General features: G+C 31.3%; 1 protein-coding gene across 2 annotated transcripts in view; it reads right to left on the reverse strand.

Moving 5' to 3' along the window:
• Positions 1-15,953, reverse strand: part of LOC100183703 (transformation/transcription domain-associated protein) — a 78,114-nt gene that overhangs the window by 16,667 nt on the left and 45,494 nt on the right. Inside the window, exons 38-60 of one of the 2 annotated variants that reach the window (XM_018811233.2) lie at positions 15,117-15,310; positions 14,329-14,620; positions 13,877-14,062; positions 13,226-13,320; positions 12,699-12,775; positions 11,973-12,109; positions 10,961-11,113; positions 10,274-10,411; positions 9,673-9,889; positions 9,058-9,219; positions 8,165-8,337; positions 7,514-7,662; positions 6,773-6,986; positions 6,295-6,471; positions 5,630-5,763; positions 4,559-4,715; positions 4,088-4,242; positions 3,590-3,725; positions 2,643-2,783; positions 1,827-1,955; positions 1,393-1,492; positions 810-961; positions 133-225 (exon numbers count right to left, since the gene is read on the reverse strand). In XM_018811233.2, the coding sequence (XP_018666778.1) occupies positions 133-225; positions 810-961; positions 1,393-1,492; positions 1,827-1,955; positions 2,643-2,783; positions 3,590-3,725; positions 4,088-4,242; positions 4,559-4,715; positions 5,630-5,763; positions 6,295-6,471; positions 6,773-6,986; positions 7,514-7,662; positions 8,165-8,337; positions 9,058-9,219; positions 9,673-9,889; positions 10,274-10,411; positions 10,961-11,113; positions 11,973-12,109; positions 12,699-12,775; positions 13,226-13,320; positions 13,877-14,062; positions 14,329-14,620; positions 15,117-15,310 (3,561 nt within the window). The remainder of the gene's footprint in view (positions 1-132; positions 226-809; positions 962-1,392; positions 1,493-1,826; positions 1,956-2,642; positions 2,784-3,589; positions 3,726-4,087; positions 4,243-4,558; positions 4,716-5,629; positions 5,764-6,294; positions 6,472-6,772; positions 6,987-7,513; positions 7,663-8,164; positions 8,338-9,057; positions 9,220-9,672; positions 9,890-10,273; positions 10,412-10,960; positions 11,114-11,972; positions 12,110-12,698; positions 12,776-13,225; positions 13,321-13,876; positions 14,063-14,328; positions 14,621-15,116; positions 15,311-15,953) is intronic. The other variant, XM_018811234.2, reaches the window with a different exon arrangement.

Genomic DNA, 15,953 nt, shown 5'->3' on the forward strand with positions numbered 1-15,953 from the left:
AGCGACAGTCGTTATCGAATGGGTGTTCTGTTTCATACACCACATGTCCGCTTTTGAGTTACCATGTATGTCGATAATACCGCCACAATGGTAACAGCAACAAGCTTCGAACTACAAATAAGATGATTGTACCTGAGCGGCTTCTTGTAACTCAATAATTTGTTGTGCAGCTTGTAGCAGAGGTGTGTGGATGTGAGACACAATACGTGGAATCCTTTTCCATTCCTGAAAATAAAAAATTACACTTAATTGAAAAATGAAAATTTATTTCAAAACAGGATATACTGAATGTCATATTGTTGTACTAAAAGCTGAACTTTTTAAACCATGGATTTTAGAAGTATAAACAATTCAGATACCAAAGCAATTAAATTTACTTCAATCTTGGTTAAAAGTAATAGCTAGCAAAGATAGCAAAAACTATTTTTTAAGCTCGGTAACAAATTTAATCTGTGTGTTTTGGCCAAAATCCAGTACTGGTCTTAGTTATACTTGATCTAGATATCAAAGCCGTTGAATTTAATTTAACTTTGGTTAAAAGTAATATATGTACACGAAATAGCAAAAATATTTTTCAAGCTTCTGTAACAAACTAAATGTATGTTTTGGGCTGAAATTAGTCATAGTTATACTTGATCTAGATATCAAAGCAAATAAATTATTTTAACTTTGGTAAAAGTAATATATGTACACGAAATAGCAAAAAAAATGTTTTTTAGATTTTCGTAATAAGTTTTGTGCTTTAGCTAAAATCAAGCCCTGGTCTTAATTATACTTCATCTGCAAGTTACACAGAATACATTAATTACTTTGATAGCTTGAGAGCTGGCCAAGTCAACCATTCTTTCAATGAGATTCAGTTGGTGTTCTTCGGGATGGCAAATAGCAAGGAACCCGCGATACATATTCACTTTCCAAGCCATTTCTTTTGGGTAAGAAAGCTCTACTTGTACAAGGGCATCTGTGTTGTAAGGTAGGTTGGTGCGGATAACTTTAATGTGTTGTGGGGCATAAGGCAGTTTATTGTATTGGCAAGACACTTAACGGCAATTGCTCCAAACCATAAAGTAAGTTACATTTCAACAGGAAAATTACTGTTATTTACTCTGTCTCTGAGCCCAAAGTACTTTATAACAAAGATATTTAAACTAGGGAAAGTTTTCTAAGCATACAGCTCGAAAAATGTCAAAAATAATTGTTATATGATGTTACAATGGCTTGTCTTTATCTTTTTGATTGACAGGTTGTCACTTTATTGAACCAAGTCTATTTTTTTTTCAAATTGACCATTTTATAAATCAAAAAATGTTCATATTTACCATTTTATAAATCAAAATTTTTTTTTTTAATTTGAAAAAAAATAAAACAGTTTAAATTTTTAACCCAAATCACCTTTCATGTTGTTCCAATCAGGTAACCTCCACGCGCATTCAACAACTAAGTGAGGATTGCAGACACTTTTGCAGCTTCCATATTCATTCAATACCTCCCACTATATAAGTTTACATTCATTAAATACAATGCGATTTATTTGTTAAAGGGGCATATCAACAAAACTTTTTTTTTTGTTAAACTTTGATGGTATCTTTAGACCACAATTAAGCACCACTATGAATATACAAATTTTTCTTTTTCCCTAACATGGCTCTGCTTATTAAAATGTTATTTTTTTTGGAAAAAAAAACAAAAATAAAAAAACGTATTTTGTTTTGTCAGTTTTTTGCAGTAATAAATTTTAAAATTTTATAAAAAAAAAAAAAAATTTTACAAAATTTAATAAAAAAATTTTATTTTTATGTTTTAGGAACTAAAAAAATAGCAAAAACCTGGTTTAGTTCCTGGCAACATCGAATCCAGTGCTCCTCCCATACTTTGTACTCAGCAACTGAGCTGTATGGAGCGGGAGCCTTGTTGTGTTCTTCACGAGCTTGTGACATTAAGCTTTCGTATGTGGCCTGTTTATAAGGGTTAGGAGTGAATTTTACATAAATGTCATGAAAAACAATCACCAACAAAGTTACATAGACGGGCATGAGGTGTGTGAAACAGAACACATGTGTTATAAGAATGTCAATACTAAAAAAAAAAACAATTACCAACAAAGTTACGGGCATGAGGTGTGTGAAACAGAACACATGTGTTATAAGAATGTCAATACTAAAAAAAAACAATTACCAACAAAGTTACGTAAGTGGAAATAAGGTTTGTAAAACAGAATATCCTTGTTATAACGACTGTTGCTGCTCAAAAAAAGACCAATCACCAACAAAGTTACATTTCAAGCATAAGGTATGTAAAATAGAACATCCGTGTTATAAAGACTGTCATTTCCCCACAATGTGAATTTATACTGTATCAGCTACTGGGACAACAAATGGGTGTTGCATACAACTAGTGCTACTTTTTGAGTTAATATAAAAAAAATGAAAATAACATTCTGCACTATTGATGCACAAAAAATAAGAAATTATAGCAATTTTTATTAAATATGATAACCAAAATCATATTTAAGTATATTATTAGCACAACAATGAAAAAGGCAGTCCAACACTTCACTGTAAAGTTTGCACTATTTCTTTAAATTCATTGAAATTATTGCAATAAATTTCTATTCCATTTGAAAAAAAGTGCAATACAGTTACCTGAGCCTGCTCAAAAAAACCCTGTTGTTCGTATGCCATTGCTTTTGCTGTGTCAGGGAAACTGCATCGTTTCTGCCACAATCCCGTCCACATATCTTCCTCTCTAAGCAGAGAGTACAGATCACACAAAGCATCCAAAACCTGGGATATAAATGAACATTTTAACTCTATATGGCAAAGTGGTTAGTGCGCCTGCCTGTAACCCAAAGGTAATGGGTTGAAGGCTAGTGGCTGCTACCATTGTGGGCGCATAACGACAATTGCTCCAACCCAGTGGTCACTAATGAGTTGTCCAAATTATAAGCCACACAATAAAAAAAATAAAAAAAATCTTAAAAAATATTCACTCACGAAGTAACATACATGGTAACTCTTAAGCTGACACGAGGTGTATGACGTGTATGACACAGAACACTCATGTTACTAACTACTGTCGTATTTCCAGCCACGTAAAGATAAAGCAAGTTATATTCATTAAAAATTATGTGAAATATTTTAAATCTATATAATGTTATTGTAGTACTGTGGGGTAAGATAGATGACGTTAGCACATTATATCTTTTATTGTTTAAACGTTTATTTTAACAATTTACTACCAAATGGGAAGATAAAACAGAATAAAAACTGGACCAAATTAGCCCAATGCTACATATTTAAAATAATAAATACTTCACCCAAAGATCAAGATTAAAAATTATAAAAAATGACTGAATTAAATTAGGCATATAATAATAAGGTATTCATTGCATGTTACATTAGGCAAGCAATAGTAATGTATTACATCTAGGGATTTTTACAAACGAAAAAAAAAAATTACAAAAAAAAGATTTTACAATTTTTTTTTAATTTAGAACTAAACTGAGAGACTGAAAAGGTACTTCTTCCCACAAAAAAATGAAAAAGAAAAAAAAGCTTCACTTTTTTAACAACTTAGATTTCATATTTACCTCTTGCTGTCTTGTGTTGATGGGTTCAGGTTCAAACCCCGCTGCAGTGATTGTTTTTGGTTTAATCGTGTCAGCGCCACATTCGGACGACAAACGCTCAAGCACCAAAGAACATCGGAACCATAAGTTGTGGGTTCTTGAAAAATACAAATTAAGTTGCAAATTAAAAACACAAGTTAGGTTAACTTACAAATTAAAAATACAAAATAAGTTAAGTTACAAATTAAAAGAAATACGAAGTTGTACATGAAAATTAAAAATTAAGTTGGAATTATTGTTAAAAAAATACTAATTTTAATTTATTTTATAGATTTAAAAAAGAGTTTTTTTTTTTTTAATTTGTGTTATTGTTTTTTTAGCTATAATGTACTAATGTACATAGGATTTAGACTCTTATTACACAAAAGTTAAAAATTAAAAATGTCAGGTGTAGCACCTAAGTGTTTGTTCGGAATTCCTTTTTTTTATAAAATTTTTGATTTGTTAAAATTTTCTTACTTTCCAAGATATTTGATAACAGGTGGTTTTAAAGGAATAACCGGCACACAGCTCGTCAGTGCTTCCACAATGGTGTGAACTGCTGATGGTTGACAGTCTTTCTGTATAAGATGCGCACCACTGCACACAAATGCACTTAATTCTCCACTGAGTCTCTGTAGGAAAATATAAACATTTAATAAAATAGAAAAAAGGTTACAAAAGTTATGAAGCAATGTTCTTTGTTTACTTTTAAATTGGACGAGAAAAAAAGAATAAAAAGGTGTCCCATCTTTCCCCATCCTACTATATATTGTTAATACTTAATATTTTTTTATATAAGATATTTATTATTTACTTTAATTAGATTTTTATGTTCACCATCACCTCTATGTTAAAGCATCACCATTGTCCAAACAGTTGTTTTATTACTAATGTTTTTCTGAATCTCCGTGTCAATTTTAAAAAAATTTAAATGTAATTTTTTCTTACCGATTGTTGTCTGTTGGTAAAAGTCGACCAAATCTTGGGAAATAAGCGACACCAGATAGCGTGAGAGAGTTGAGTGTCGTTATGACATAATTGAGCGGCAGCTAAAAGAAAGGAAGACGATTTTGCTTCCGACAGCGACTCAAGAAACTTACAGTGCCTGTGTGGATGGCACAAGCTATTAATGTTTTCCACCATGGGTGTGCAACCCTTATTACAGGATGGCCAGGTATAAATTACTAGGTGAACCTTTGGACCGTATGTTTATATAACATAGGCTTGCATGGACCAATATTAGTTTCTTTTTGTCTTTGATCTTAAGACATTAAAAGGGGGTTATCTCCAGAAACATGAAGTTTGGACGCATAAATTTCTGTGCAACCAGCCCTCGGGCCAAATGCCGCAAAGAGAAGTTGTGCGGCCCGCAAATCCAGCTGCATATTTTTCACTCAATTTATTTATTATGACAATAAGTTTGTAAAGCACTTTTCTTCAAAAATTTATGCTCCTTCCGAACTTAAATTTCTGCAGGGAGATAACCCCATTCTAATGTCATAAGATCAAAGGTAAATAGAAACTATTATTAGTAAATACAAGTCTATGGTAATAAAGTAAGGTAATAGGTTCACAAAGGTTACATACCCCGTTTGACATAATAATAAAAGTGATATGAAAATAGGTAGATAATCACAATACATCAAAGTATACCAGCATGTATATGAGATTTAAGGTTTCAATTTATAAGGCAAAATCACTCCACAGAATTTCTACAATATCTGTATGAGCAGTGGCGCAGCCGGGGGGAAGGGGGGTTTGGGGGGTCGTGACCCCCCCCCCTCTTTTAAACCTCCCCCCCCAAAAAAAATTTTAACAAAAATAAAAAAAATAAAATAAAATTTAACATTTTTTGATTAAAACTCCTCTCCCCTTATTTTTTTCTGGCTGCGCCACGGTGTATGAGTAATCCCAATGTTCAAGATGTTACACAACAAATAATTTTTTTTTTTTTAAATTATCAGAGTTTATTTTTTCAAATATTTTTTAATTTTTTTTAAAATAAAGGTGTGTTATTACCTTGTTATCAATGTGTTTAGCTGCTGGCTTCGATCTTCAACTGTTGTGACGGAAGATGGAGTCTTTGAGGATGTTAGATTCGAAGTTTTTGTTCGAGAATCATCCTCGCTTGTCTCCATCATGCTCTCAACCTCCTGGATGCAAGAGACGAGGATTTAGAAGAAGAATCAAAGAGTTTCAAAGGCATCATATGTATGAATAGAGAAAGTTGCTTTTTAACTATTCTTTTACTTTTTGACACCTTTTTACTACTGATTTAAAATATTTTGCGCCGCTATGACAGTGGTTAGCGCTCCTGCTTCTAAATAAAAGTTTGCAGATTCTCGACGCTGCTATAAAATTATTTCTGAAAGTGGCAAAGTACAAGTATAAATTTTTCAATTTTATGGCTTTTATAAACATTGGAGGTCTCTACTGCTTATTTAAAAAACAATACTGGGGTAAAAGATAAAAAAATTTGCTAAATCGATCAAAAAAAGAATTAAAACAATATTGGATCCCAAAAGGTACCTTCGGAGGGTTAAAAAAAGGTACCTTCGGAGGGTTAAAAAAAGGTACCTTCGGAACTAAATGATGAAATGTGATACAAGTACATTCTTCTATATATAAACAAATCTTTAAAAAACAACTGTAAAACATGATTAAAACTACACCAATCCACTTACTTCTTCCTTTGCATACACGTCAATGTCCATTGGCTCCGTTTTAACTTTTGCGAGGGCGTTAAAAGCATCTCGGTCCGCAGGATCAGCCAGTGTGATGACATGTGTGATGGAAGGTAAAAGGTAAGGACTCCCTTTTGCCATGACAGTGCTGGTACGATCACACACGGCAAAAATCATCTGGATTTAATTTTTCCATGTTAAATGTTTGAGGTAGGTGGTACAGGATGAAATGACAGAATCGGGTGCAAAAAAGTTGTGGAGATTTGTTTGATTGTAAAAAATATGGACAAATAAAAATTGAGGAAAAAAAAATGTATCTGACATAAAATAGTTGGATTTAATAAAAAAAATAATTTATCTAAAAACATTTTTCCCTTTTAGGCACAAATAAAGCGGGAAATTTTAACCATTTTTCAATGCTAGGGTTATAACATTTAGGTGTCATGACATGCCCACAATACTTTTACAACCCCCTCACCTCAATGCATTGCTTGATCCAGTAGTGAGTTCCCATGGCTTCCCAATTCTGTGAGCAAATCATATAAAGCAGACGATCATACAGGTTTTGTGGTATGCTGTTGTCAAAAACTTCGAAATAAGATCTTCTTGTTGTGGGGTTTGTACAGCGTAGACCAGAGAGAAACGCTGGCTCCAGTTTGCTGGTAAGTTCACTACCACTTAAAGATTCATCTCTGAAAATTAAATAAGTGCTTGGTTCTGTGAATCTGGCCATGGTTTAGTGAATAAATAAATGTAATCAGGATATGGTGCTAGGAAATACATTTACAAAACAGACCAAAACAATTTTTTCTGGTAATAGACAAAAATCATTTTTCTGTCATGTAACTACTTGTTTATCATGCATGGGCAATGTCATTGGTTATACTTTATAACACGGCTGTTTTATATTTTTTATGCTCTGTTTACAAGTCAGAGCACAATTAATGTTTCATAAAAGTTTTAAACAACTGCCTGCTTTCAATATTAAAGGGACATCTTTTCATTCTATTTTCTCTTCTCATTTCATAATAAACAATGAAAACTCAAAGTATTATAAAACTATATCCTCACGACTCCCATAGACTGCTGTTAATTTTTAAAACATGATCAGGAAATTTGGTTATTATGTGCTGAAGATGCCCCCTCTTCCCCCCACCCTACTATTGAAATTTATACTTCAAATTTCAATGCCATGTATGATGTATTTCATATGCCAGACCTGTATACATAGTTGACAAGATCCAGGAACCCAGTGTGTATATCTAAATGTTCGGATGTGAAACGTTTGTCAATGTTCATTAACTTAAGGAGCAGAGGAGAGATTTCACGCAATGTAGGAGCTTGGCTGGCATCTCCGGATGCACGAGCCTAAAAAAATATAAAAAATAATTATAATTTAAATTTAAAAAAATATATATAATAAAAAATAGTAAAAATTAAAAAATATTAAAAATTAAAAAAAAATTAAAAATTAAAACTAATAAAAATTAAAACTAATAAAAATTAAAAAGTGTAAACTAAAAATATTAATAAAATTTAAAAAATGTTTACAAATAAGAGTAAAGTAATACAAATACTTTATGACCAAAATGTAAACTTTCATCATACAAAAATCAATTGTTCTTAATTTTGGGATGATTAGTCCAACCAAAACAATTGACAAAACATGCATTTAGGTGAAGTCTTACAAATTTGCATATTTTTAAAACAGAGGAAAAATTTAAAATTGGTTAATTTCGAAAGAAAGAAGTATATTATTTAAAACTAGATGAAAATTAAAGTCAGCTCATTCAGTTGATTTCTGATAAATAAACAAAATTTAAAAAATGATTTTAAAAATTTCAAAAATCTTAAAAAAATGAGTCAAAACCTTAAGCCACTCGTCCATGATACGGATGACCGCTTTGATGAGTTTGGGGTCAGTGGAGCGTTCAATGATTTGCGAAAACACGCCGTGCATGAGTGAGCGCCGGGTATCGGCAGCCATACTGACCACTCTGCACTTTGCGAGGTCCAGGCACACAACTATCAACTCGCTAATGACTGAAATATAAAGCATTTTTAGGCTCGCGTTGGAATAACTTGTTACAGCATTTTACAAACAATAAGCATTTTATGTTCGAGAGCCTAAAAACATATTTTTGGGTTTCTCTTATTATCAATTTTAATATGTTCTTTATTCGTTCACAGAAATTATTTTTAGGTATAAAGTCTTTTTAGGCTGTATATAAAATGTTAAATATACTTTAACGCTTCATTGTGTTTTCCATGCCTAAAAAACTGTGTTTAAAAATTTTTTTTCCTAAATAAAATATAGAACATAATAAATAAAATGAATATTTCTTCTAAAGATTAAAAAAAATTAGGACATAATAAATAAAATATAACATTCAAATACAATATTATTTCCATAAATAAAACATAGGACATCATAATTAATAGGAATTTCTTAGAACTTTTATAAATATTTTTCAAATAAAATTTAGAACATGATAATTTAAATGTAACATGAATATGCAATTTTGTTTTCTTAAATCCAGTGGTCACTAATGGGTTGTACAAACTATAAAAACAAGAAAAAATCCCAAAAAATATAATTACTCACAAAGTAACATACTTAGCAACCCGTAAGCTGGCACGAGGTGTATGAAACAAAACACCCATGTTATATCGACTGTCGTTTTCCGGCCACACGAGGATAAAGTAAGCTACATTCATTAAATTAATAAAAAAAATTAGGACATGATAAATAAAATAACATACATGGGCTAACTTCTGAACCAGTTTGTCCAGATTGCGGTGGAGATTGCAGATGTTCCTTCACAAGCTTTTGAAATACTCTGACAAAAGTAGCAAGCAAGTGGTCAATATATGCAGGTGTGTGTGTACAAGCTGCCTTCAAAATCATGAGAGTAGAAAATAAACCTGAAATTTTGGGAAATAATAATAAGAAATATAATATATGCCAAAAAAGCTGATATACAAAACACAATTATATACTTAACTGCTGTTATATAGTCTGATTAAATGAATGAGCTGAACTTGCTTTATCCTCGCGTGAATGTAAAAGACAGCCGTTATAACATAAGTGTTCTGTTTCATACACCTCGTACAAGCTTACGAGATACCATGTGTGTTACTTTGTAGGTGATTATTTTGTTTGGATGTTTTCATTTTTTATGTATGGCTGATTTATTTGGACAACCCATTAGTGACCACTGGGTTAGAGCAATTCAATTGCTGTTAAGTGTCTTGCACAAAGACACATAAGCTCACAATGGTAGCAGCGACGAGCCTTGAACCCATTACCTCTGGGTTACAGGCAGGCGAGCTAGCCAACTGTGCTACGGTGGCAGACTCTAAAACTTTTTTTCTTACCAGTTGATGTTGTTCCTGCTTTTTCAAACTCATTAAGGCCCTCCAGTACAGTGTTTTCCATGGCTGAAAACAAAACCTCCAAATCTCTTTCAGCCAAACTCAACTCAACTTTTGGAACGATCACCTGACCCAACATTGGATCGTGATTGGCTGGTGGAGCAGTGGGCGGGAAAAGTGAAAACAAACGAACCAATAAGCTTTGCACGGACCGAATGACCTGAAATGTGAAAAAATAATTTTAAAACAAATTAAAAATTAGAAAAAAAAAAATTAAAAAAAATAATTTAAAAGTTATTTAAAATTAAAAAAAAACAAAAATTATAAGAATGTCGAAGCTAAATTGCAGTGGTAGAACTGTGTAATTTTACAAATAAATTTAAAAATATTAAAGTAGAACGGGTACTCCAAACGATTGTCGTTTATATATTAGGCAGTTAATCTGTATTTAGGCAGTTTCAGGCAGGTAATTAATCTTTTTATTAGGTAGCTACTCTTCAAAGCAAATTTTGAAAAGTCTGAACAACCCATTAAGGAATATAAAATCAAATATAAAGTTTAAAGTTAAATATAAAAGTAAGGAATTTAAAATTAACTAATTTACCTTCACATTTGAACAGGTCATACACGCAGCTATTCCCTTTTGCAGAGGTTTGACTGTAGAGATGACCGAATCTTTAGGAATCAATGATAGAATCAGGTTTATCAGTTCAAGACCGGTGCATATGCTACCAGTGTTTCCCTGCAAAATGTTACAACACTTTTTAATTATGGATTAAGAATAATTCAGGTTAAATCAAATTTTTTATTACATTTTTTTTATTACAATAGAAATAGACAGGTACTATCAATTTTTTTATTACAATAGAAATACACAGGTAGTACAATGTTTTTTATTACAATAGTACAATAGAATAGAAATACTAGTGTAGACAGAAAAAGAGTAAAACTACAGCCTTATGACAGTAACTACAAAAAAACATTTTTTTGTACCGGTAGTGTATTTACGCACACTTTTTTTATTAGAAGTTTAACTTGAAATATTTAAACATAAATGGCTTGTTTTTCTGCTAGGTGTAGCGACCACACCTATTTTCTTCCAAATAAACTTAAATATGTTTTTAACTGTAAGTAATGACAATTGTCGTTTTGTCGCTATATCTTGTCTTTTTGTTTAAAATATTTTTAAATCTTTGTTAAGATTTATGTTTTAAACTCGCTATTACTTGTTATGTATAAATTTTTTCAGTGTTTCCATATCCAAATATTTTATGTTTGAATTCCCACTTACTTGCTGTGCAGGGTCAACACTGAGAAGTAGTTTATCCACCCATAGCAAGTGTAAGTCACTTTTCGGCCAAACATCTGCCCTTAATGCACTTCTTAATAGAACCACACATCTCCGGGATAATATTTCAGCAGAGCCACCAGAGGATTCATTCACCTGGGTGGAAATTGGGGTTAAATTTTCTTAGGGGTGTAGTTTGATGTAGCCCAGTAGTTCTTAAACTAGGGGGTGTAAGACTCAGGATAGGGAGCGAAAAACAATAAAAAAATAATGTTATTTGTGTTATAACCAAAGACTCCATAAGATATTGGGGTTACTTAGGGGTGTAATCTAATGTAGTTCAGTAGTTCTTAAACTAGGGGGTTGTATTACTAATAAGTAGGGCACGAAAAACAATAAAATATATTGGTACTTGTGTTATAACCAAAGACTCTTTAAGATATTTTAAGGTATCTATGGTTATAATTTATTAAAAAGGGGGATGCAAGTTTTGTTGGTATCGTCATTAGAGGGCGGGTTTAAAAAGTTCAAAAACCTCTGATGTAGTTGGTCCAAAAACGTTTTTTAAAAAAGGTCCAAAAAATTTAAAAAACACCAGTTGAAAATCTGGGGTCAGAATTGGGAATTTATATTCTACATTAAGGGTTGTTGTTGTAGAAATTAATAAAACTTGAAGACAAGTTACAGTAAATAATTAGTTGAAATTAAAAACAAAAAATGCGCTATTTTAAAAAGACAAATTCACTAAAAATTTAAACAAATTCTTTAAAGTAAAATTAAAAACAAAAAATTGAATAAAAAAATCACTAAAAATTTAAACAAATTCTTTAAAGTAAAATTAAAAACAAAAAATTGAATAAAAAAATCACTAAAAATTTAAACAAATTCTTTAAAGTAAAATTAAAAACAAAAAATTAAATAAAAAAATCACTAAAAAATAAAAATCAATCTATTTTTAATAAATAAAAAAATAATAATAATAGTTGTGCCATAAATATCTGTGTAGCATAATTACCTGGCAAGTCATTCTGAGTAGAAAGTTGACCACTGTGTCGGAATGTTTTTTATCCAATCCTACCACACGATGAGTTGATGACGGAACCGGATCCATCTTTATCGAGAGGGCTGCTACAGGTCGAATTAATCCTTTGGCTGAAGATACAGATATGAATATAATTTAGTTTAGTATTCTGTTACTTCTGCTACCAGGCGTGGTGTAAATAAATTAAATAAATACACAAATGTAAATATAAGTTACAAAAATGGACAAACTTGAATATAAATTCTATAAATATACAGGTATTAATATATATGACGTAAATACGCAGGGATAATTATAAATTACATAAAGACAAAATTTGAATATAAATTCCATAAATATACAAATATTAATATATATAACATAAATACACTAGTGTGAATATAAGTTACAAAAATGGACAAGTGTGAATATAAATTACATAAAAATACAGGTATTAATATATATGACATAAATATGCAGGTATTAATATAAATTACATAAAGATACAGGTATTAATATATATAACATACAGGTGTTAATGTAAATTACATAAAGACAAAAATGTAAATATAAATTACATAAATATACAGGTGTTGATATAAATTACTTGTATTCTGTTACTTTTGCTACCAGGCATAACGTAAATAATTTTTAGCGACTTATCTGGTATAAAAAAAAAAATTGAATAGTCTAACATATATTGAACAAATACAACAATACCTTCATTGGCTTCTTGTTCTTCAGATATTCGACGTATTTCCCATTTTATCAAAACTTCTGCAACGTCTACAGCCAACCTGATGTAAAAAAATACAAATTTTAACATAAATTGCTTAGTGCTAAATTAGAGCAATTTTTTTGTAATTATTTTTTCTTTTTTTTGTAAATCAGCTCTTCTGGTATATATTCCTTCTGGTTTAGATTTGATATATGCCAGAAAAGATAATGTAAAAACAAGTATAATATACCTGGAAGCAACATTATATATAAATAATATGTGTAGTAAGAGTAACTTTATTTGCTCTTTCATTACAGTAGTGAAGATTTAGAAATATTTTAAAAGAAAAGAGAAAAAAAACGACAAAACAACAGTTGTTAAAACACGCTCATAGTAAAAACATATTTACGTTTACTCATCTGAAAAAAAGGCGTGGTTGCTACACCTAGAAAGACAAACAACGAGCCATTTATGTTTAAAAATTTTCAAGGTAAACTTCTAATTGAAACAAAAATGTGCGAAAAAATACCTTCTTTGTTCCATGTTTGTGTTTGGAGCAAAACCCAATCTTTGCATTGAAGCAATCATCTGCTGTACTAAACCACTATTGACAGGGTAATAGACCTAAAATGAACAGATTTACATTTTAAATGGAACCAAATTAAAGTTAAATGGTAAATTTGTAAATTGTTAATTTTAGTCTAAGCTGTAAAAGCAATTACTTTACAGTGAAAGCATTTTATTTGTCAAAAATCTTCCATAAATGACACTGATTACTTTATAAAAACATAATAGAAAAAAATCAACGTTTATCAGATAAACAGACTAAGCAATAAAACGAACAAAAAAAATTTAAAAAAAATCAGAATATATTTTATACATTCAGGATAACAAGAATAATTTGTCTAATATAACTAACTTTATATAAAAAATGTATTAAAAAAAGTATATTAAAAAATTATATTTATAAAAAATGTTATATTAAAAAGTTATTTAAAAAAATGTTATATTAAAAAAATTAATATTAAAAAAATGTTACATTAAAAAATTAATAAAAAAATTGTATTGAATAAAATTATGTTAAAAAAATGTAACATTAAAAATAATATTTAAAAAAAGTGGTATTTTAAAAAAGTGGTATTTAAAAAAAACTGCATTAAATTTTAAAAAATGTTCTCACCCTGTGATGCCTTACGATGAGGAGCAAAACGTGCATCAGTTGTGCGAGAGTGTGTCCCTCCTCCACGATGATCTTCCGCGTCCAGTGAGTCAACATTTGGTTGCCATCTTCCATCCGGGCTGGCATGGCTGGAGTCAGAACGTCAAGTGCTTGACGGACAACTGTTCGAGCTTCAACTGCATGCGCCTGGGGGAGAATATAAATTGAAAGTTGGGTTTAGCAAGGCAAATTTTTAAGTTTTGGGTAAGAAAATTTGTCAGATTGAACAGAAAACAAAGAAAAAAATTTGGGAAAGAAAGTTTTATCGATTTTCCAGCAAATTTTGATACGTTTTTAAAAAAAGAACTGAAAAATGCGTTATATGATATAAATTATCTTTCTAGCCCGAAATTCAGTTACTCTAACGTGCTGTGCTGTAGTACCTCACCCACATAGAATAAAAAACCACTGACCTTGAGAAGAGAGTAAAAAGTCTGGAGGACGATCCTCTTCCTGATTCCAAAGCTCCCGATGATGTGCGAGAGCAGAAGATGGCCGTGATATTTGCTTGCAGGATCGACACAGTTTCGTGGGAGGAGACACGGCCACGCGAACGTCATGATCCGACGGAGTTTGTCCCCGTGGCTCTTGTTGGAAGGATCATGGATGTAGGGAGAGGCGCGATCCACGAGGAGGGAGAGGAATCGAAGAAGTTGGATCTGAACCGCATCCGGAGCAGCGTAAGGTTTGTCAGGATCAATTACTCTGCAATAGAAAAAAATTAATATAGAGTAGGGTGGGGGAAGATGGGACACATTTTAACTCTATTTTTTCATTTATTATGTAGGAAACAAAGAACATTTAAAGAATTATAAAACTATATCCTTACGACTGCCATAGACCGTTGTAATTTGCTTAAAACAAGATTAGGATATTTGGGTAATATGTGCTAAAAGTATCCCGTCTTCCCCCACCCTACTATATGTTGCTTAGCGTCAGGTAGAAGCATTTTGTAAAAGGCGTGAATGAAAAGATGTAACTTGTTTTATTCACATGGCGGGCAATTGTTAAAATACGTGGAAAAAATACATAGCCTAATAAATAAGTCCGCTTATTCAGATTCATTTATGCTGCTATAAGTGTAAAAGTCCGGCAATTTAAAAAAAAAATTTGCAATTTACTACGGAAACACCGAATCTGCAGCAGTGTTTTTATTGCACAACACTGGAGTTATTAAACTGGGTAAAAATAGAAAAAATACCTGTTTATGAACACACTGATGCAATCATTTGGGTTGTCCACTTCAGGGTTGGGGGGCCCTCCAATTAACTGTTCGCTCTCGTTGTTATCAAACGCATGTCGGAACACAGGGATCACAATGTGTTGGATGGCAAGAGCTTTTAAATCAGAAGGAAACGATGGTTCATGGTACAGTTCAACAAATTTGAAGAATATCTGGATAAAGTAAATAAAAAAATGTAAAAATACATTCTTAATTTTTCTAGCTGTGCCAATGTATGTAGTTAACAATGTAATATTAAAGTTGTGTTTTTTTTTGTTTTTTTTTAATTTTTTTTATAACGGAAATTTAAGCTGCCGAAACAGTATTCTAGTGGGTTCCAGTTAAAACCTTGTATGACAGTTTGTCCTGGGAATGGATTCTGTATGTTTGTTTGTAAGTTTTCAGTACAAAACAGTAATTTCGTGATCGTCTGAATATAAAAAATCTTGATTTTACAACCAACAATTACGCGGGTTTCACATTAGAGTTTATAACGTAACTCAGTTCACACAAATTTCGTTCGAATTTACTCTAAGAAAGTAACGAATCGCAGCGCCTACGAACTACTTAATGGCCTATGTTTCCGCGTATGATTTGGTAATTAAAAGCGAAAAATCGTAAAACTATTTTTATTTTAATATTGCAAAATCTTCTGTAACAGTTATAAATAAATGTTCTTTAAATTTTGTTAACTTGAATTAACCAGTAGCAGTAGTTAATTCTACATCTCGTAACAGTGCAATTCACGAAACTCGTAGTCTTGTGCGGTCTCTTTGATCGTGAACCACGTGTTCGTTTGATCGGAAACCACGTGTT

The sequence above is a fragment of the Ciona intestinalis genome, chromosome 3 (assembly GCF_000224145.3).
Source record: "Ciona intestinalis chromosome 3, KH, whole genome shotgun sequence".
Lineage (NCBI taxonomy): Eukaryota > Metazoa > Chordata > Ascidiacea > Phlebobranchia > Cionidae > Ciona > Ciona intestinalis.